This window comes from Mauremys reevesii, linkage group 1 (genome assembly GCF_016161935.1).
Source record: "Mauremys reevesii isolate NIE-2019 linkage group 1, ASM1616193v1, whole genome shotgun sequence".
In the NCBI taxonomy this organism is placed as follows: domain Eukaryota; kingdom Metazoa; phylum Chordata; order Testudines; family Geoemydidae; genus Mauremys; species Mauremys reevesii.
Genome location: NC_052623.1, coordinates 214,139,433 through 214,162,870, shown reverse-complemented (window position 1 = coordinate 214,162,870; position 23,438 = coordinate 214,139,433). Strand labels below are relative to the sequence as shown.

The 23,438-nt window shown below is 45.4% G+C and overlaps 1 protein-coding gene across 4 annotated transcripts in view; it reads right to left on the bottom strand.

The window, feature by feature from the left end:
- Positions 1–14,876: 14,876 nt before the first annotated feature.
- FAM162A (family with sequence similarity 162 member A) overlaps positions 14,877–23,438 on the bottom strand; it is a 65,692-nt gene continuing 57,130 nt past the window's right edge. For all 4 annotated transcript variants that reach the window (XM_039532065.1, XM_039532070.1, XM_039532075.1 and 1 more), the window contains exons 4-5: positions 22,922–23,030; positions 14,877–15,126 (exon numbers count right to left, since the gene is read on the bottom strand). In XM_039532065.1, coding sequence (XP_039387999.1) covers positions 15,031–15,126; positions 22,922–23,030 — 205 coding nt within the window. In that variant the 3' untranslated portion in view covers positions 14,877–15,030. The remainder of the gene's footprint in view (positions 15,127–22,921; positions 23,031–23,438) is intronic.

Below are 23,438 nucleotides of genomic sequence, written 5' to 3'. Positions count from 1 at the left end.
TAGAACATCAAATCAAATTCATTTATCATGTCTTAAGGGTAAACTATTTTAGACACTTTTATTGCAGGGTTTTGTAAAAGAGAAACAAAGTAAAACCCTTAAACCCAGGTTGCAGCACACCCATAATTTCTTGTCAACTCATTGAATTATTGCTCTGTAGGTAGTGTTCCCATAAGGGTAGATTGAAACTATGAACCTTGGGAGCCTGAAGATCCAGGCCACATGTGGGGTTTTGCTCTTTTTGGCTTTAGAATGTGCAGGTTTCCAATGAACAGGGAGGCCCTAGGTCAGGTGGGCAAACTTTCTGGCCTGAGGTCCACATCGGGGTTCTGAAACTGTATGGAGGGCCAGGTAGGGAAGGCTGTGCCTCCCCAAACAGCCTGGCCCCTGCTCCCTATCCGGTCCCTCCCACTTCCCACCCTGACTGCCCCCCTCAGAACCCCTGACCCATCCAAACCCCCTGTTCCTTGTCCCCTGACCACCCCCTCCCTGGACCCCTCACCCCTAACCACCCCGAAACTCTCCCCTTGTCCAACCTCCCTCCTCCCTGTCCCCTGACTGCCCCACCCCCAGTCCACAGCCCCACCCCCAGACAGGCCCCCTGGGATTCCCATGCCTATCCAACTGCCACCTGCTTCCTGTCCCCTGACTGCCCACCAGGACCCCCTGCCCCTTATCCAAACCCCCTGCTCCCCACCCCTTTACCATGCCGCTCAGAGCACCAGGACAGGCTGGCGGCTCTCGCAGCCGTGCTGCCCAGAGGGCTGGCAGCACAGAGAGCTGAGGCTATGGGGGAGGGGGGAGAGCAGGGGAGGGGCCAGGGGCAAGCCTTCCTGGCTGGGAGCCCAAGGGCAGGTAGGATGGTCCCTGGCGATAGTTTACCCTAGGTGGACCAGAAGCATCTGACTATATAGATCCATAAAGACTTGAGATGCTTGAAGGGGATCCAGGGCCTCCTATGAAGGTAAAAGATAAGGATAGGCCATAGACATTGGATATTCATGGTATATATGCTGGATAAATCACAGCTCCTGGAGATGCTCCACATAATCTTGGGCATCTCAAGGTTGAAGGTGTCAAAGATGCTAGGATTGAAGGGAATGTTGGAGTATTTGTTGTTGTCTCCTGTGTGAACTTTGCGCTAATTTCTCTAACCAAATATACCCGAAATACAATAATCAATCTCACAATCATAAGTGTTAACTACAGTTAGAATAGCAGCAGCCATACCCCAATAATAAAAATAATCGTGACTTAGGGTCTGTAAGTCTTGTGCCCCAAATTTGATCTGCTCAGACTCCATAAGTACTTTGAATCCTTTGAACCTAGCAAAGTGTGTAGTTCAGAGCTTATTGGTACCTTTTGCCCCTTATAAATATCAGGAAGTTGCAGCTTACCTTTCCTTGGTTTATGCTCCAAGAAATACAAAATCCTTTTTCCCAAGGTAGAGCAAGAATCCCTTTGGAAGTAATCAGACACACTTCATATGGCAAGGAAATGTTACTACTTACACCCTTTACTTTGTTTTTCATACTCATCTACTTAAAGGTTGTGCTAATTAGCCACCATTTAACCAGACGAGAGCCCACTACTTGCTCTCCTTCAAGAGCTTTAGCCAAACTCGTTCCACTCTTTTCAACTGTTGCTTGGAAACTAAGACCACATAATGAATCATTTGAATTACCCACACATGGATCACCCTCCTATATCCAGTCCACTGGATTTAGTTGCCTACATGCTTCCAAATCAGGAACTAAATAATCCTCTGTGTTATTCATATCTTCACAATGGGATAAACCCAGGGTTGTGAGTTCAATCCTTGAGGGGGCCACTTAGGGATCTGGGGCAAAATCAGTATTTGGTCCTGCTAGTGAAGGCAGGGGGCTGGACTCAATGACCTTTTGGGGTCCCCTCCAGTTCTATGAGATAGGTATATCTCCATACATTATATTATGAGCATCCATGCCAGGGGTAACCATCTTAATATGTAGGACCTTGCCATATTCCCACATTATGAACTATTTGGAGCAAGTAAATATTTCCAGGCTCAACATAAGGTATGCTGACAATACTTGCAATTTCTAATTTTCTTTATTAACATAAATGGTTGTCACATTTTCTACCCTGGAGGCTACACCTATTGCTCAAGGCCTATTTTCTTGGTAGTATCTTTACTATTTACTTTATCATCTCAGCCAATACTCGGTATGATGGTATTCAGTTGCGTTCTACATTTTCAATGCTGGTGCTCGTTTGCCTCATTAAATTCTCTGTTAAACTTTTGATTTTCTCCATTTGGGCCCTCTTGGGTAAATAACCCTTGAGTCATTTTATTAGAAGTGTTACTTAATGCAATATGGAACCTCTGTTAGATTCTATACTGAAGGGCCAGAGGTGCCGACTTTCTAATGTGCTGGAGGTGCTTCCCCCTGGCCTCACTGCCACTCCACCCCTCCCCCAAGAACCCACCCTGCCCCACCTCTTCCTGCCCTGCTTCTTTCCCAAGTGCACTCCACCCTCATTCTTTCCTCCTCCTCCTCAGCACCTCCTGCATGCTGCTGAACAATTGATCAGCGGTGCACAGGAGGTGCTGGGAGGGATGGGCAGGCGCTGATCACTGGGGCTGCTGGTGGATATTGAGCAACACCCTTTTTTTTTTTTTTTTAGCACCCACAGAGTCAGCGCCTGTGTCAAGGGCGATCTCTACCAGGTAAAAACATTATTTACCAAAAGAAATGTGATGACAAAAGTTTCACTGGGGGCTGCAAAGCACTCCACCCATTTTGTAAAAAGACAAATAAATATTTGTTTTCCTGTTCGGATATTGGCACAGGTCCAATCCAATCCACCTTGTTGGGGTACATTAAAAACAACTGAATATTAAAGCCCTAAAATTGAGGCACCCTTCAAAACGTAACACAGCAAAATTTGAAATGACTTTTTTTGTAATAGAGACAAGGTGGGTAAGGTAATATCTTTTATTGGACCAGCTTCTGTTGGTGAATAAGACAAGCTTTTGAGCTACACAGAGCTCTTCTTCAGGTCAGGTTTTTTTGTAATGATTCACAAATAGAACTGGACTTTGAATGAAAAAGAGCTTTGACCAACCTATGTTTGCAGAAGATAAAAGCAATGTTGGCATTAAACAATCATAGCATGCTCTCCAAAACTCTCCTTAATAGATTAAAGGGTAGAACAGAATAGCATAATATGATGGGGTGTACACCCCACACCAGCCCCAATAGGGTTAACAAAGGCCTGAGAGGCCAATTAGATTACCTGGTGTCACCTGAAAGAGGGAGGGCCAATGTTAATTAAAAGTGAAGCCCAGCTGGAAATGGGCTTGGACAGCACAGTAAAGCCAGGAGGTTGAAACAGAGGGAGCTGCAGTGGAAGGAGGATACAGTCATTCCCTGAGAGAAGGGAGGCCATTGGGAATAAGGAAGAAATCTAGGGGATGAGTAAGCCCTGGGATCCTACCCTTTCATAAGGAGTTTGGCAAGAAGCTAGGAGGGGTGAAGCAGCCATAGAATAAGCTCCAGTAGTAAATCTAAAACAAGCAAGATGATAGGCTGAGTAGGAAGGAGGCCAGGGAAACAGCAACAGGACTGGGACTGAGCAGACCTGGATTGCTGATTGGGGGACCCTGTGCTGGAACCTGGTGTGTTGGATGGGCCTGGGTTTCCCTGCCACCCACTGGTAGAGTGGCATAGACCACCTAGGTGGGACAGAACACTGTCTGGAGACAGCATTTGGACAGTTGTGCTGTTTGACTTTGTAACTCCAGAAAGGGTGGGATAAATGGTGACCTAGCCAGAGGACCAGAAGACTAGAGCAAGCAACGCGTACCAAGGGGGCACCTGATGCAGTGAGAGCTACCGTCCCAGACCAAGATGCAAGGAGGCATGCTAGTGCTGAGTGGGAACCCTGTTACCCAGTCATATACTGAAACAAAAATGAAGGGTTGCTAATGGTAAGACTGAAAGCATTGTTAGTTCTATTTTAATGGTTTGTAATTATGGATAGTGAATGAGTTTAAGTGAGGTAACACTTAGGCCGAGGTCTTGTCTGGCTTGAATGCGTGCTTGGAACTTCATCTTTGATATAAATTGCTGACTTGTTTAAAATAATAATGTTACTGGCACGATAAATAATGCATCATGTTGGAAGCTAAATGAGGTACACAAGCATATAATGATAAGTATAAAATCCCTTTTTTCTGGGAATGTGCAGGAACAGGGTGACTTAAAACAATGTGATTCAGAAACTGCAAAGCCAGCAGCAAAAGTGCAGAAGTTGGGTAATGAGGCTTGTGCATGCGTAATGTCCAGGTTACATTAAAAAGAAAGGGGTGTTCAGCTAAAAGCTGATTAAGTAACTTTTATCCAATCTGTAACATAAAAATATATAAAAGATCCAAATGAAGACGGCCCAAGTTAAAGAAACACCAGACCAGAAACCAAAGGATGGGACTGAAGGATCAGAGGAGATGACAATCATCAAGAATTCTAGGAGGACTTGCTGGTGCCCTGGAATGTGGTAACTTGGGCCACTTACCAATTCCATCTTGTCTGTGGTTATTGTCTTCCATACATGTATGTTTGGATATTATAAGTGACAGTAATTCTATCTGAAGTTGTATAAATAAAGGCAAAAACTGATTAAGCCTAAATTGGGTGGACAAAGCACTGAGATTCAAGCAGTAGGAAGTAGAAGTATTGGATACAAATGGTTACATATAAAACAAAATCCCAACACATGTTCTAGAGCCTAGACTTCATTAACAAGATATTCTCGTGTATTGTAGAATATTGCTCACCCAAAATCCCAGCAGTGCTTTACAGCCAGGCTTGCTGTGATCCTCTGCTCATGAGACAAGTACATTGTCAGCTTGACTCCCAGATGAAGAATTTGTTTCTTTGCCACCCCCTCCCCCAAGAAATATTAGTTCTAACCTTTGTCTTATTCATAAACAGGATGCCCCCTGTTGTTTGTTTCATCATTTTGGTGGGTTTTTTTGTTTTCACAATCTTTCATTTTGCAACTGACTTAGTATGCAGATAGGCATACAATACCCAAATTGCCAGACATGTTACCTCCTGCCTGAAAGGAACATTTCTGAGGTATGTCATCTAATAAGAATATAATTTTCCATATAGATATGCAACTGCTTAAATATTATCCAGACATGCATACATTTTGCAGTGATTATGAGGATCAATGAGCTACTGTGTCTCAGTACAGACCTCACATGCCAGCCTTTGATGAACTCTTATGAATATTTCTCACCCAGGGGATCCCTGCAAAACCCTATGTACCTTGTGCTCTCTGCCTCTTGGCACGAAGGAGTCCATGAGTCACATTCTCTCCTTCCTTTTTCAGCACATTCATTTGAGACGCCAAATTAATGTACTCAGAGTTTCTTTTGGCCAGTCCTTCCTGTGCCACCTTCAAAATCCCCTTAAAAAAAGCCAATTCCTCACCCTTTTCCCTCAACATCCTTCCTAGTTCTGTTTGAAGCATACCTACTCTTCCTCTCAACCTACAATTCTGTAATACAAGCTGTTTCTTAGGAACTGGACGGTGTAACTGACCTCTATGCATTAGGCTGATGAACATGTATTAGCTGCCAAACCTTGCACAAACAGCAAACTGTTTCTCCTTTTTATACAACCAGTACTTTTGCAAAATTGCATAATTACTCTCAAACAAATCTAACTTTTGTTTATGTGCAAGCTGTACCTCAACAGAATCTGCATCTCTGGGAACACTCTCATATACACTCCTTCTCCAACAAATCCATATTTGTCCCATCCACCTGAATTAGCTACTATAAGGGGTGAACAGCCTCAGAACTAAAACTGCTTGAACAATTTGAATAATCTTTTAAAGGGGTTACACCTGATGGTAAAGAAATCATATCTCCCTGGACTTCTGGAGCAGCAGGAGGAGTTCCATCACTTACTTTGCTCTTTTGAGACGTCTTTCTGGAAAAGACACTGGATTACAAATATTACTGACCTCAAGAAAGCAAATGGTACAACAACATTCTAAGTCAAAACACAAGGGACAACCCCCCACAGATCATAAATAAAAAGGGGAAGAGGAAATAAAACACTATTTAAATAAGGAAATATTAAAAAGTGTCAAACAAAATGAAAGTAAATCCTTGTAGCACTGATAGGAAAAAGTGTGTCACTCTTTGAATTCCCAATAATTTTCAACCTTTGCTTTCAAGCCAACTCTGAAATCATCCATTTGTTCTGTTTGCTAAGCAAACCAATGGCCGAGTATATATTAAATCTTTAAGCCCTCCCAGTGACACCAAAAATGTATAAATGTAGATGAAATTATATAGGCCTAAAGAGTTAAAGGTGTTAACATGACTCTGAAACTGTCCAACATGAAATAGTTTTAAACAAGGTTTGGGGTTTGGTATCCAGAGACCTTGGTTTGTTAAGTTTCATGGAAAACTTTAGGAACTTATTAACTAAGATTCATAAACAAAAAAGTTAAAGCGGCATTGACAGCTGCAGCGGCACAGGAGCCAGCAAACAGAGCTGTATACAGGGGAGTTTCAGTGGGAGCTCTGTTGGAGGAGAAGGTTTTTGTATTTTGTGTATTGTATTTTGTAGTTATATGTGTGGAGGCTGGTTGGGGCAGTGTTCTGGGAGAGAAGCTGCCCCCTGATTAGGGGGCGGGGCTTCTCTGCTTAGGGGTCCTATAAAGGTAGCCAGCCAGTCAGGCAGCGGCATAGTCAGCTGCAGTAGCACAGGAGCCAGCAAACAGAGGTGTAAACAGGGGAGTTTCAGTGGGAGTTCACAAAGGGAGTTTGTCGGGGAGACTAAAAGAGCCAGGCAGAGGAACTGACAGGCTAGTGAAGGGAGTGGGTGGTGGTCTGCCGGTGTTCTGGCGCCCGTTGGGGGTTTGTTTTGCTGTGGGTGGTGGTGGTTTGGTTTGTGTTTCCTGGACTAACAGGTTTTAGGTGGGAAGGCTATGACCGATACAGAGGCAGCAGTGAAAGACACAATGAAGATGACTGGATGTGAAAGCTGCGGCACGTATGTGATCCTGGAGGAGGTACCTGAAAAGAGTTTAATCTGCATGAAGTGCCGCCTGATAGAGCTGATGGAAGAAAAGATCAGAGGATTGGAGATGCAGATGGAAACTCTGGTTGAGTTTAGAAGGGGAGTTCGAGTGGATGATGGAGCAAAGACATGAGGAGGCTGAAGGGAAAAGCTCAGACTTGCAGACGGAAGCAGGACCAAAGAATTCTGAGGGGAGACTGTTGGGTGAGGAAAGTGGACGGTGGAAGCATGTGACTAAGAGAACCAGGCAGAGGAAAAGACGGGCTAGTGAAGGAGAAATAGAGCTCAGGAACAGGTTTGCAGAGTTCGAAAATGAAGAAGGGGCACAGCAGGTGGTTGCTGAAGGTGAGAGGGCAATGAAGAAGAGAAGAGCAGCTAGTCCTATATGAAGAGGGGAAGAGTCAATGGAGATAACACCAAATATGAGCCCCAGGAGGATACGGGATGGGTTGCGGAGGATTGCAAGGGACAATAGAAATCAAGACAACTTGCAGCCAGAGGGGATAGACCGGAGAATTGCACCATCACCAGGAAAAGGCAGGTCTACGTGATTGGGGACTCCTTACTGAGAGGAATAGACAGGCCTGTAACTAGATCTGATCCAGAGAACAGAAGGGTGTGCTGTCTGCCAGGTGCTAAGATACGGGATGTGGACCTGAGGCTGAAAAGGATCCTAACGGGAGCGGGAAAGAATCTGCTGATTATCCTTCATGTGGGAACGAATGATACAGCTATATACTTGCTGGAACGTATCAAGGGAGACTATGCCAGGCTGGGGAAGACACTTAAGGAAATCGAGGCTCAGGTGATCTTCAGTGGGATTCTGCCTGTTCCTAGAGAAGGGCAACAAAGCTGTGACAAGATTATGGCAATCAACAGATGGCTCAGACAGTGGTGCTATAAGGAGGGCTTTGGGATGTATGGCCACTGGGAAGCATTCATGGACAGAGGACTGTTCTCTCGGGATAGACTTCACCTCAGTAGGGAGGGAAATAGACTTCTAGGATGGAGGCTGACACAACTGATTAAGAGAGCTTTAAACTAGGAATTTGGGGGAGATGGTTGGGAGATGTCCAGGTAATCTCCACGCCGGAATTTAACATTGAGAGGGAAGAAAACTAAGTAAGAGAGGATACAGCCGTGGGTAGGAGAATGGACATAAGGAGGAAGGGTAGTGTAGAAACCAGTCTAATCGGTGATACTGGTGGTAGAATGTCTGTGCCTAATTGGGTAAAGAATGTCAGTGAAGCCAAACGGCAAAAATTAAGATGTTTGTACACTAATGCGAGGAGCCCAGGTAACAAAATGGAGGAACTAGAGCTACTGGTTCAGGAAGTGAAACCAGATATTATAGGGATAACAGAAACATGGTGGAATAGTAGTCATAACTGGAGTACAGGTATTGAAGGCTATGTGCTGTTTAGGAAAGACAGAAATAAAGGCAAAGGTGGTGGAGTAGCATTGTATATCAATGATGAGGTTAACTGTAAAGAAATAAGAAGGGATGGAATGGATAAGACAGAGTCTGTCTCAGCAAAAATCACATTGGGAAAGAAAGCTACTAGAGCCTACCCTGAGATAGTGCTTGGGGTGTGCTACAGACCGCCAGGATCCGATCTGGATATGGATAGAGACCTCTTTAATGAAGTAAACACTAAGGGGAATTGTGTGATCATGGGAGACTAACTTCCCAGATATGGACTGGAGGACAAGTGCTAGTAATAATAATAGGGCTCAGACTTTCCTGGGTGCGATAGCTGATGGATTCCTTCACCGAGTAGTTGAAGAACCAACAAGGGGGGATGCCATTTTAGATTTGGTTTTGGTGAGTAGTGAGGACCTCATAGAAGAAATGGTTATAGGGGACAACCTTGGATGACAAATGGGAATGAAGCTATGGAGATAGATATTACCACATCTGAGGTAGAAGCCAAACTTGAACAGCTTAATGGGACAAAATCGGGGGGCCCAGATCATCTTTAGCCAAGAAGATTAAAGGAACTGGCACATGAAATTGCAAGCCCATTAGCAAGGACTTTTAATCAATCAGGGGTTGTACCATACGACTGGAGAACTGCTAACATAGTTCCTATTTTTAAGAAAGGGGGGGAAAAAAGTGATCCGGGTAACTATAGGCCTGTTAGTTTGACATCTGTAGTATGCAAGGTCTTGGAAAAAAATGTGAAGGAGAAAGTAGTTAAGTAAAAGCAGCAAAGAGTCCTGTGGCACCTTATGGACTAACAGATGTATTGGAGCATGAGCTTTCGTGTGTGAATACCCACTTCGTCGGATGCACGAAAGCTCATGCTCCAATACGTCTGTTAGTCTATAAGGTGCCACAGGACTCTTTGCTGCTTTTACAGATCCATGGCTACTCCCAGTGATGAGCTGCCAAAATCTTAACAACGGGTTCCCTATAAAAAGTTCTGATTTAAGGGATGTGCGACAGCATGTATTTTTTGTACCAATAGGGTTACCATACGTCCATATTTTCCCAGGAGGTGATTAAGAACCGAAAAGCCTGACATGTCCAGGAAAATACAGATGTATTTTAACCCTACCTAAATTCTTTTTTAAAAAGATGGGGCTGAACTAGAAATGAGCTCCGTTTCACATGTGTGGGTGGTGATCAGGGACAGTCTCAATTTTTGGGTCTTTTTCTTATATAGGCTCCTATTACCCCTCACCCCCGTCCCGATTTTTCACACTTGCTGTCTGGTCACTCTAGGGTGTGCACATGTGTGGGTCCCAGCTGCTCCCTGCCCCCCCCCCTCATTAAAGCAGGTGTGCAGGGTTACTGCCCTGGGAACTGCAGGGCACCAGTGGATGTGGGGCTGGCTGCAGATAGGGGCGTGGGGCAGGGCTAGCTGGAGGCAGGGAGTGACACGGGCTGGCTGTGGGCAGGTGATGCAGACGGGCGGGCTGCGGGTGGCTGTGGGCAGGGGGTGGCTGCGGGCGGCTGTGGGCAGGGGGGTGGCTGGGGGCAGGGAAGGCGGGGGAGGGGCGCAGACACTCACACGGGGGGGGGGGGGGCTGGGAGCAGCCGGGGACTCACCAGGCAGCAGCAGGAGCCCCAGGGCCAGAGGTCCAAAGAGCAGGAGCAGCAACAGGGCCAGGAGGCAGCTCACATGGCTCTCGCAGCACAGCGCAGCGCCCCCCCGGTGGCCGGGAGGAGGAATTACAGGCTTCCCAGGCAGAGCCCATCAAAGCTTCCCTCGCAGGGAAGCTAGTTAACAAGAGGTTCTAAAACTGCTTCTAAATTTAACAACGGGTTCGCGCGAACCCGTGCGAACCGGCTCCAGCTCACCCCTGGCTACTCCTCTGATACTTAAAGTAGTTAAGGACATTGAGGTCAATGGTAATTGGGACAAAATACATGGTTTTACAAAAGGTGGATCGTGCCAAACCAACCTGATCTCCTTCTTTGAGAAGGTAACAGATTTTTTTAGACAAAGGAAATGAAGTAGATCTAATTTACCTCGATTTCAGTAAGGCATTTGATATGGTTCCACAGGGGGGATTATTAGCTAAACTGGAAAAGATGGGGCTCAATATGAAAATTGAAAGGTGGATAAGGAACTGGTTAAAGGGGAGACTACACCGGGTCATACTGAAAGGTGAACTGTCAGGCTGGAGGGAGGTTACTAGGGATTGGTTTTGGGACCAATCTTACTTAATCTTTTTATTACTGTCCTTGGCACAAAAAGTGGGAATGTGCTAATAAAGTTTGCGGATGACACAAAGCTGGGAGGTATTGCTAATACAGAGAAGGACCAGGATATCATACAGGAAGATCTGGATGACCTTGTAAACTGGAATAATAGTAATAGGATGAAATTTAATAGTGAAAAGTGCAAGGTCATGCATTTAGGGATTAATAACAGGAATTTTGGTTATAAATTGGGGACACATCAGTTGGAAGTAACAGAGGAGGAGAAGGACCTCGGAGTATTGGTTGATCACAGGATGACTATGCGCCACCAATGTAATACGGATGTTAAAAAAGCTAATGCGGTCTTGGGACTCATCAGGTGAGGTATTTCCAGCAAAGATAAGGAGGTGTTAGTACCGTTATATAAGGCACTGGTGAGACCTCATCTGGAATACTGTGTGCAGTTCTGGTCTCCCATGTTTAAGAAGGATGAATTCAAACTGGAACAGGTTCAGAGATGGGCTACTAGGATTATCCAAGGAATGGAAAACCTGTCTTATGCAAGGAGACTCAAAGAGCTTGGCTTGTTTAGCCTAACCCAAAAGAAGGTTGAAGGGAGATATGATTGCTCTTTATAAATATATCAGAGGGATAAATATTAGGAGGGAGAGGAATTAATGTGGACACAAGAATAAATTGGACACTAGGAAGTTTAGACCTGAAATTAGATGAAAGTTTCTAACCATCAGAGGAGTGAAGTTCTGGAACAGCCTTCCAAGGGGAGCAGTGGGGGCAAAAGACACATCTGGCTTCAAGACCAAGCTTGATAAGTTTATGGAAGGGATGGTATAAAGGAATAGCCTATTTTTGGCAATTAATTGGTCTTTGATTATCAGCAGGTAAGTATGCCCAGTGGTCTATGATGGGATGTTAGATGGGGTGGGATCTGAGTTCTACAGAGAATTCTTTCCTGGGTGCTGGCTGGTGAGTCTTGCCCACATGCTCAGGGTTTAACTGATCGCCATATTTGGGGTTGGGAAGAAATTTTCCTCCAGGGCAGATTGGCAGAGGCCCTGCGGGGGGTCTTCCCCTTCCTCTGCAGCATGGGGCACAGGTCACTTGTTGGAGGATTCGCTGCACCTTGAGGTCTTTAAACCACAATTTGAGGACTTCAGTAACTCAGACATAGGTTAGGGGTTTGTTACAGGAGTGGATGGGTGAGATTCTGTGGCCTGTGTTGCGCAGGAGGTCAGACTAGATTATCATAATGGTCCCTTCTGACCTTAATGTCTATGAGTCTATAAAATGAGGTATAATGCACTTTAAAATTGAAATTAATTATGCAAAACAAACTATCAAAACCAATCAGAGTCCCTTATTTAGAAACCTCCAGATCTGTGTGGAGGGGTGATCCTCTTCTTTGTTCACATATATGCCATGATGCCAGGCCTAGAGTGGGTATGGTTCTATCTGCAGATGTCTACCTTCCCCAGCACCTTGGATCCTCACAAGTCCCTTGTCCTGAGTGGGGACTTGAACACTGTCCTGAACATGCAGGACTGCAGTAGGAAAGAGAAATGCCAGGCTACCACAAATGTCAAGGAGATTGTTGACCATCACTCCCTGGTGGACATCTGCCATGTCTATCATCCAGGCAACTATCACTTATGTCCAGGTGGAGTACACTTGATTGTGGCACTCCCAGCTGGACTGCTTTTGTTTCCAGGTTTAATGTCTTATAGGCCCCCTCCTTCAGTGTCAGGCCTAGGCCATTTTTGGACCACCACTTGGTGGCCATTATGGGCTCATTAACACCTGAGAGGCTGGGACTGGCCTACTAGCATTTCAGTAACAGCCTGTTGGACAGGGGCTTCGTGGCATCCTTCCATGAGTTCTGGCTGGCCAGGCAGGGGCAGAGACATATCTTTCCCTTGGGGTGGAGGTGCTGGGATGTGGGGAAATAAGTGCCAAGCTCTCCTGCTGTGACTACACTCGGGGCAGTCAACAGAAGGGTGTAGTTATGGAGCAATTGGAGCAGGAGGTTTGGGAGCTGGACAGGCACTTAGCCTCTCACTCCAGGGACCTATCCTTCAGAGAGTGTCAGGAGAAGTGGGATGAACTTCAGGCCCTCAATGACTATCATGCTCTGGGCAGTGTTGTTTGATCCTGCATCCAGCTCCTTTAGGAGATGGAGTGCAGTTCTCACTCCTTCTATGCCCTGGTGAGAAAGAAGGGTGCCAAAAAGCACATCACGTGTCTCTTGGCAAAGGACAGCACCCCTCTTAAGGATCCAGCCGAGAAGCAGGAAAGGGCCAGGGCTTTCTACACCAGCCACTTCACCCTGGACCTGACTGACAATGATCTTTGTGGGGTCCTGTGGAATGAATTCTCTACAGTCAGCATGGGTGACTAAGATTGGCTAGAGAATTTTCTCATGCTGGTCGAGTTCTCAGAAGCCCTCCTTCTGATGGCCACCAACAAATCTCTGGGTATTGATGGGCTGAGTGTGGAGTTCTAATACACATTCTAGGACATCCTCTGCCTGGACATCACCACCATCTAGGTGCAGTCTTTGGGGAACAGAGTGATCCCCGTCATATAAGCTGGCTGTACTTCAGGGGTGGGCAAACTTTTTGGCCCGAGGGCCACATCTGAGCATGGAAATTGTATGGCAGGCCATGAATGCTCACAGAACTGGGAATTGGGTTGTGGGAGGGGGTCAGGGCTGTGGTTGGGGGTGCAGGCACTGGGGATGAGGGTTTGGGGTGCAGGAGGGTGCTCCAGGCTGGGACTAAGGGATTCAGAAGGCAGGAGGGGGAAATCGGGGCTGGGGTAGGGGTGCAGGCTCCCGCTGCTGCTTACTCAAGCAGCTCCTAGAAGCAGGGGCATGTCCCTCCTCCGGCTCCTACATGGAGGTGTGACCAGGCAGCTCTGCATGCTACCCCATCTGCTGGTGCTGCCCCTGCAGCTCCCATTAGCCATGGTTCCCGGCCAATGAGAGCTGTGGGGGCGGCCCTTGGGACAGGGGTAGAGTGCAGAGCCCCTTGACTGCCCATATATGTAGGAGCCAGAAGGGAGATATGCCACTGCTTCCAGGAGCTGCGTGGAGCCATGGTACACATGGAGTGGGGCAAGCCCCAGACTCTGCTCTCCAGCGGGTGCTTGAGGGCTGGATTAAAATGTCTGAAGGACCACATGTGGCCCCCGGGCTTTTGCCCACCCCTGCTGTACTTGCTTTGCTGCTCAAAAAGGGGGACCTCTGCAACCTAAGGAATTGGCACCCACTATCACACCTCAGAATGGACTATAATGTCATAGTAAAAGCCATCTTGCTATGGCTGGGGTCTGTGATGACGGACATGATCCACCCTGACCAGAACTACGCTGTCCCAGGCAGGCCATAGTCAAGAATCTGTATCAGTCCCAGGATCCTCTTCATATGGCATGTAAAGATTATCTGTCATTTGCCATCCTGCCCCTGGATGAGGAGACATGTTTGACAGGGTGAATCGCCGGTATTTCCTGGGCATTCTGCAGGTGTTCAGCTTCAGTGTTTGCTTTATGGGGTTTCTCCAGGTGCTGCATGCCTCTGCAGTATCTGACTGAGCTTAGCCGGGCCTTGACCAAACCAGTTGCCCTCAGTCAAGAGGAGCATGCAGGCTGCTCGCTGTATGCCTCTGCCATCAAGCCCTTCCTCTAACTCCTCCAGAAGAGGACGAGAGAGTTGGTGCTTTGAGAGCAGAACTTGCGCGGGGAGAGGGAGGAGAACAGCAGGGGAGGGGCTAGGGCAAGCCTCCCCGGCTGGGAGCTCAAGGGCAGGGCAGGACGGTCCCGCAGGCTGTAGTTTGCCCAGCTCTGTTTTAGAGGAACAGCTGGAACACACAGATTGTAGGAAAGAATCTCTGCCTGTAAGAGATGAAAACCTGTATCTGTACTTGGTTATGATACTAGGGGAGTAGAGTAAAGCAAGTCCATCTGAGAAGGACATTGTATTACTACAATGAGGAAATAGAAGCACTGAACATTCTGCATGAAAAGCAACTACAGCATCTGCTCAGTTTTAGCACTTTCCTTGTTCTTCTAAGCTGTTCAGAACAGGCATTTTGGTGGTAGCCCAAAAAAAAAGTCAAGACAGATTTTTAGTATTACTACAAAATAATTTATTTGTCTTTCCTAAAGCATAAGAGCAGAGGACCATAATGTAAAAGCAAACAATGAATAATCTACCCCTCTCTCATCAATGAAGAAAGTATAAGCTTTGTATCCTCCTCCCCAGGTCTCCTCCCAATCCTAGGGTTTGGCAGATGCACTCTGAGCAATGTCCTCTCTCCAGCGAGCTTTTCTTTCCATGTTTTGGGTTGCAAGAGATTCATGCCTTCCGACAGCCTACAATAGTATCATAAAGGGAGAGTGAACATGTTACTTAGACAGTACTGTAGAGATGCAGTTTGAACTAGCAATGAGCAAACCATCTGGTAGTCTGAGCTATGTATCTGAAGAATGCTCCCTTACAGAGAAACAGCTCTCATGCCTAGATGCTCTTTTGTAACATGTTGGCTTTAATGCTAGGCAGAACTTGGGGGTTAAAATAAATTCTCAAGGCACAAAATCCTGGAATTCTTTTGGTTTAAGTTCATTATTTCCTTGGGGCTGAATTAAGCCAATAGACTGATGGCTCTGGCAGATGCTTTCCCCTTTTCTATTCAATGGTAGTAAATTTCTCTCTTCCTCAAAAGCCAGGAGAATTTCGAAAAAAAGTAAAGGTAGATAGACCATATTCCAGTAGCAACTGCTGCTATAGTTAAGAACGGCTTACATTCTAATCCCGCCCTTCCCACTCACTCATAACTCTCCCAAACTTCCACCTCTAGGGTTGAAACTGCCTTTGGCTGGTGTAAGCATATCTGAACCACCTTTCTTAGGGATCTTTTAATTTTAATTGCTTAACTAAAGAACCTGACCTGAAAGCTTTAAGGCCCGGCTTGACAAAGCCCTGGCTGGGATGATTTAGTTGGGGATTGACCCTGCTTTGAGCAGGGGGTTGGACTAGATGACCTCCTGAGGTCCCTTCCAACCCTGAGATTCTATGGAAGTTGAATTTTAATTTTTGGAGCGTTTTACTGAGTATTGTTAACAGAAGTAACTAATAGTACAGGACAGCGGTAGTCTATTTTTTTGTCAAGGTCCAAATTTATTGGTCATGGTATAGTCAAGGTCCAGACCTCCCACACCCAGCTCCCCTCCCCTAGCCCCCGATTGCCCTCCCAAGCTTCCCCATGACCTGCCAGCTCCCTGCCCAGAAAGTATTTCCCTAAACTGAAAATGGGACTCACAGGGCTGATCTGCGCTTCCTAGCATTGCTGATTTGCCCCCCCCCCCAATAATTCTTCCGTGCCCCCAATTGAGTCAAGTAGCAGAGATGGGGGGAGGGGGAGAGGAATGGGTATGGGCTGGGATCTGGTCAGCAAAGCAGGGTGTCAGTATGTGAATATTTCTGAGCTCAAAGCCAGGAAGTGAAGCTGCTGGACTATGATCCAGCTAGCAGTGTGATGCCCCTTTGGGGGCTGGGACAGCAGAGGGGGAGGAAGGAGGTTCCAGGTAGCAGGAACCAGCAAGACAACTCCAGACAGCAGCCCTTGGGAGATGTGGGGAGGACAAGATGTGGCACAAGTAGGTGACTGGAGGTGGACTGGGGAGGGAAAGAGGCCAGTGGGGGCGGAGTGGCTGGAGAGGGCACTGGGTATGAGAGGCTGGGAGGACATGAGGTCGGGGGCCCTCTGGGGACTGTTCACAGTTGGGGAAGCATGAGGTTGGGGAGGGTGGGCTCCGGGGACTGCTTGAGGATGGGGGGGGAAGGAGCAGGGGGACGAGGCTGGGTGTGTGCTCCCATTAAGCCCCAGACACACAAACACGGCTCCAGCCCCAGCTCACGCGCAGAGGCAACACGTAGCTGTGGCGGGGGGGGGGGGGGCACAAATGAGTTTCTGGGGAGTCATGGGGCCCCCTGATTTTTCAGGACACCCAGAAGCAAGGAGGCAGCACTCCTCTTGCCAGCAGCACACTCTATGCCCATGCAGTATGGGGAGGGAGGAAGTAGCAAGGTGGCTGGTTGAGTTCCCCCCCCACCCCCACATGGGGCTGCTTTGCCTTCCCTGCTGCTGGAGTCCCAGCATCGCCTCTCACCTGCAGACGGTCTGTAAAGCAAGCAGCAGCCCTAGCACTCCAGCAGAAGGGAAGGCAAAACATCCCCCTGTAGGGGCGAGGTGCTCAGCCTGCCACTCTGCTTCTTCCTCCCTCCCCGGGCTGCACGGACACAGAGAGTACAGCTGCCAGGGGCGTGCTGCCTCCTACCTTCTGGGCGTATCCTTCAGAGGCATCCAGAGTAATCGCGACCCCAGGTGCCCTGCCCGTGCATCGCCTCTGCCTCCGCGGTCCACTGAAAAGCACCTGGCGATACAGATTTGGGCCACAGGCCGCCTATTGCTTCCCTCAGTAGGGGATATAAAATGACTATTGAACTATAAATTTAGCTAACAAGCTAGAAAATTGGTGAAAATAAACACTTAGGTTTTCAGAATTAAATCTCACAACCACGATAGTGAGTATAAGTGTTATTTTCTATTGTGGGAAGGTGACTTTGGTTAGATTTTTGAAAAAGAGCGCCTCAGAATAGGGCCTCACTTGTGCCAATTGGTTATCAACTCCGGTGTTGCTAACATGGTGTGGGGAGTCAAAGCAAAAGTCAAAGGTAATTTGGTCAATTACTTCCTTGCCAATTCACCAAGGTCTCCATCCCGATAGATCTATTAGTAGTCAACCCTTTTAACCTACTTACCAATGAAGGATATTAGTTCCAGGATCTGACTAACGCTCCTAACTACGTAACAAACATTTATGAAGACTGTATAGATTGAGGCAGTTTAAGAGGCTTGTACGTTGGTCTGTTTTATGTCTGTATGCACCTAGAAGTTGAAAGGCACTATGAATCCTTTAAATATGGTAGACAAAGGTACAGTGTCCTACAATCTTAGTTAACAGGAACTTATTCAGTTTAAAAGCTACTTTACATCAATCTTGATTGGAACCTGTTGCAAAACAAGGACATACACTGTAACTCTGACAATCTTTAAATCACAACAGCACATATACTTCCTTACTAATTAGGTACCCAATTTCAGGAAGTGGTAAATTAACTGATTTGAGCAGTCATCCAATTAAAAAAGTGTGTGTGTGTATATATGTTTCAGCTCAGTTACTATTCACAGCAATCACAGGTAAGTGAAGGGCAGACATAACTACAGTTCTTTCTGGTGCCATAGTGGGCAACTCAAATTGCTGGAAAAGAGAGACACTTAAAAGTGCCTATCTGAGATAGATACCCATTGTCACCAGAAGGACTCCCAGCTGGCCAATTGAGGACCTCAGTTTTCTCCTTTCCTGGTGACTTTGGGTCTTGGGAAGTGATGTGCTGAAGGAAACAAGCAGTTTTATCCTATTTCTGCTGGGTGATCCAACTTAGTTCATCTTCTTGGAGGTCCTGACATGGACCAGTCAGACAATGACCAATACTTCTTTCAAAGATTCAAAATATCCAACCAAAATCAAGAATCCTCTCACCATCCAGCCAGGGACCAAGACACCACCTTTTGAGTTCTTGCAACTGGAGCTGGAATTTTCTAGTATTTTTGTTCAACACATCTTGTCAGCCCAGCTTATATAAGATAAGTTAGGGTATAGCTTTTGATACAACTATCTTGGGACAGACCTTGAACACAGAGTGGTTTGCTTTGGTCATTAACATAGCCACCACTCACTTCCCATGAATCCCTTTGTGGTGCATCCCTTGTCCATCTCTGCAGTTGAGCTTGCTCAAGTTTCAGTTTCTCCATCAACACTCTGCTAGCTGCTGAAGTGTCTAGTTTAGTGTTTGGATAAATTATACAAAGTCGCTCCATATTCTTTGATGCTCTTTAAACGTGTTTCACAGTTCATTTTACAATGTATTCGCCCATTCCAAAGCCAGAAAGGGCCATTGTGATCATCTAGTCTGTGTAATACAAGCCATAAAACTGCCCCAAAATAATTCCTTGAGCAGATCTTTTACAAAACTTCCAATCTTAATTTTAAAATAGGCAGTGATTGAGAATCCACCACGATCCTTGGTAAATACCAACACTGGACACTTCACAAGTACTCCACAGAACTGCTAAGTTCACTGAATATTTTCATATATACAATAGATTAGTAAGTGGGACTGGTTTATGAATACTTCCTGAAGCCAAAACTAATTAAATTTTGGATCACACCCCGACTAGTCCTACTTCCCAGAAAGTGGAGCTTTTCCCCTCATGAATGTAGGATGCAAGCTATGCAGGGAAGGGAATGGCTTTTAGTGTGATTTTGCACACTCAATGGGGATCTGATTAATTGAGCCCTGTAGGTTCCATAATTAATAATAATGCTAATACACTCAATGATATTTTCTCTCAGACTATTTTCATCAGTGCTGCTCTGAAATAACAGTTTAGGAATAACATTACTGGATCTACTAACATCATACACATTTGTTATTGACAGAGATCCATCCAAAGCACTCTGGGTAATGGGAATATTTCTGACAGAATGATCAAAAGGAGGGAAGTGATTATTCTCCTTTATTTGGCACTGGTGAGACCACATCTGGAGTACTGCGTCCAGTTTTGGGCCCCCCACTATGGAAAGGATGTGGACAAATTGGAGAGAGTCCAATGTAGGGCAATGAAAATGATTAGGGGGCTGGGGTACATGACTTAGGAGGAGAGGCTGAGGGAACTGGGCTTAGTCTACAGAAGAGAAAAGTGAGCAGGGATTTGATAGCAGTCTTCAGCTACCGGAAAGGAGGTTCTAAAGAGGATGGAGCTCGGCTGTTCTCAGTGGTGGCAGATGACAGAACAAGGAATAATGGTCTCAAGTTGCAGTGTGGGAGGTCTTGGTTGGATATTAGGTAAAAACTATTTCACTAGGAGGATGGTGAAGCACTGGAATGGGTTACCTAGGGAGGTGGTGGAATCTTCATGCTTAGAGGTTTAAGGCCCGGCTTGACAAAGCTCTGGCTGGGATATTTAGTTGGAGTTGGTCCTGCTTTGAGCAGGGGGTTAGACTAGATGATCTCCTGAGGTCTCTTCCAACCTTAAATCTTCTATGATTCTATGAAAAGTTTCTTAAAAAACATGAGTAACTAAAATATCAGTTGTTTTTAGAAATAAAAACCTCAGCATTTTTGCATACACCCATAATAGGATTTAGCATGTTGTCTGCACTGCAAATCATGAAGCTCTTATGTATAAAACATCTGAGTGACAGGAGAGCTACAGAAACAGCTTACTATACACTTTAGTTTTCAGCTCTGAGAGAGGAAGAAAAGCAGTGACTGAATTAAAGGGAAGACAGAAATATCTACATTTCCTTCAACAACTGTTTGTTTCTATTTAAAGACCAGCCTTAGAAAACGAAGGTTTTTGCCAGGACTGTTGATGTCAAATATTTGGGGGCAGATCCTCAACTAGTGTAAATTGTCATCGCATCACTGCAACAACTTACCAAGGGTCATGGTGGATTCTCCATCACTGACAATTTTTAAATCAAGACTGGATGTGTTTTCTAGAAGTTCTGCTTTAGGAACTATTTTGGAGAAGTTCTATGGCCTATGTTATGCAGGAGGTCAGACTAGGTGATCACGATGGCCCCTTGCAGCCTTGGAATCTATGAAATAGTTTCAATCGTGAATTACTCTCACTTAAAAATTTACATCTTATTTCCAGTCTGAATTTCTCTAGCTTCAACTTCCAGCAATCGGATAATGTTATACCTTTCTGTGCTAGATTGAAGAGCCCATTATTAAATATTTGTTCCCCATTTAAATACTAAAAAACTGCAGTCAAGTCCCCCCTTAATGTTGTCTCCGTTAAGCTACAAAAAATTAGTTCTCTGAGTCCATCACTAACCTATATGGCATGGTTTTTAATCCTTTAATCATTCTCTTGAATCACTGAAGTAAAGTCACTTCAAGAATGGTTGTTCTTCGGCAGGCCAGAACAGCTATTTAAGTTAATCATTTCTGTTCTCTTTGTTATAACAACAATAGTGGGTTGCTGGAATATGTGGCACAGACTCGACTCAGCTCAGCACTATTAATCAAAGTTACACTTCTGATTATTTAACTCTGTGATCAAGTGTCCTTATAAAAAACATACTATTTGGTTTAAGGTCCTTTTATTTACTGCCCTCTGGGGGTGGGAGTCCATCTATCCTCTACTCCCCTCCCTGGCTGGGCTCTGGTGGGGAAGGGCCAGAGAAGCAGGAACTGGGTTGTCACAGGGGTTTCTTTAACTCTCCGGGAGACATTTATTTCTGTGTCTGCATTGTTGCACACGTACTTGCTAACAGGTATTTTGAAATAAATTACCAAACTAATTGATACTAGCATGATTATATGGTGTTATTTTGACAAATACAATTTGCAGAATTTTAAAAATTCTGTACACAATATTTTAATTTTTTTGGTGCAGAAATCCTCCAGAAGTAAAGTTGACAATATTTTACAATGTCCCTTTTATACATATAACTTCATTTAATCATAATATTAGATACCATCAAGTTCCCTATGTTTCCACTATTGCACATGGCATCATCATAGATCACAAAATCATAGAAAAATCAGGGTTGGAAAGGACCTCAGGAGGTCATCTAGTCCAATCCCCTGCTCAAAGCAGGACCAACAGCAACCAAATCATCCTAGCCAGGGCTTTGTCAAGCCTGACCTTAAAAACCTCTAAGGATGGAGATTCCACCACCTCCCTAGGTAACCCATTCCAGTGCTTCACCACCCTCCTAGTGAAAAAGTTTTTCCTAATATCCAACCTAAACCTCCCCCACTGCAACTTGAGACCATTGCTCCTTATTCTGTCATCTGCCACCACTGAGAACAGTCTAGATCCATCCTCTTTGGAACCCCCTTTCAGATAGCTGAAAGCAGCTATCCTCTCAGTCCTCTGTCTTAATTTTTCTAAGCAGCCTTGATGCCTGGGTAATTCTTAAACAGTAATAACTCATAACTCTGGGGGCTTACTGCATTGGTCTCTTCCAGAAAGTGAATTTGTTTTTGGAAAGTCTAAGGAAAATCCCTTCAGTCATTTTTTAGTTCAGAGAAGTTGAAACCAACATATACTTTACCCAATATGCAAATATGTTGTACACCTTTTGACTTCGAGGTGGAGGATACTTCAGACACAGCTGAACTTTGACATTTTACAATATCAATAGTCTTCACTAAGAATGAGACTTGATATCTATAGTTTTAATTATGGCTTTCTCCAAACTTAGCAACACCTGCAAATGGTATCCTGAGCATGCACAGTGGAATATTCTACTCTGGTTTTGTGCACTTCAGAGAATGCACATGCTGGGCCAGCTTAGGAGCAAGACCCTTTGCCCATACACAGCAACTTAAATTTGGGCCTTCCTATTCTGTGGCCAGGCCCCACATCCTCTCTAAATAGTATTATTTGACTGTAGGATTAAATCGAATGTCCCAGATTGTTTATGTTTCCTCCCAAAATACAATGGACCCTCCAGAGAAATCTGAAGGGATGACATTTTAAATGTATTATAAAGAACCAACCTCGTCACTGCAGCATCTAAATGACTGAGACCACCACCCTCTTCTGCCCCATTTATCTATTGGGAGGGTCCTCATCCCTAAACTCCTCTCAGGATGACTTCTTGGAGATACCAGAGAACACACTACAGTACCTCTTATTATGGACCCACTTCCAGGAAGTGAATGGCATCCTCAAATCCCAATGAAGTTGTAACAACAGAAGTTGCACAGCATCTCACCTCCTGTGTATGCACTTCCAGGAGCGCTACCTCAGCGAAGTACACACACATGAAGGGATAAAGTAGAAGTGTGCACATTCCCACAGAGGCACAACCGCTGCATTTATAAGAAATGTAGCTCTCTGTCTCTCCTGGAAGGGTGCATTTTGGTGTTGGGTGAGTTTTGCGGGAGTGGTAGAGTCTTCAATTTAATATTTGTTTATTGCTTTAAATAGTATTTGTTATTACTTCATTACTGATCTGAGAGATCTGAGGATTGTGAGATAAGGTTCAGCTCCAGCCAACTATCCAGTACTGTACTCACCCGCTTTCCTTCAATGACCATCACGATGCATCCCAGGACTGTCAGGGCAATCATCAGGTAGCTGATCTTCACTCGCAATTTATTTCGAGCAGCATCCAACAACTCAAACCTCATGAAGCAAAGGGAGACCAAAATTATCAGAGACTGTAGCTTCTAATCTATTGATCTCATCATGCTGATAAACAAGAATCCATGCAATCTATTGTCAAGAAACTAGTATTTGTATCAGGCCTTTCATCAGCACCTCCCAAAACACTATCCCCATCTTACAGGCAGAGGGAGGTAGCTTGCCCAAGATCACAGAACGAATCATTAGCAAAGTTGAGAACAGAACCCAGGTTTCCTGACACGCAGTCCGTTGCTCTAATCACTAGACAATGCTGTGTTTTCAGATCACTGGAATAGCATATCCCTTTTGCTCTGCCTGACAGTTAAATCTTGTCTTCAGTAAGGGGAAGAAGGGGGAAAAGTGTTTTCTTATCACTAGCTTCTCCTGGTGCTTACCTCAACCTGCTAA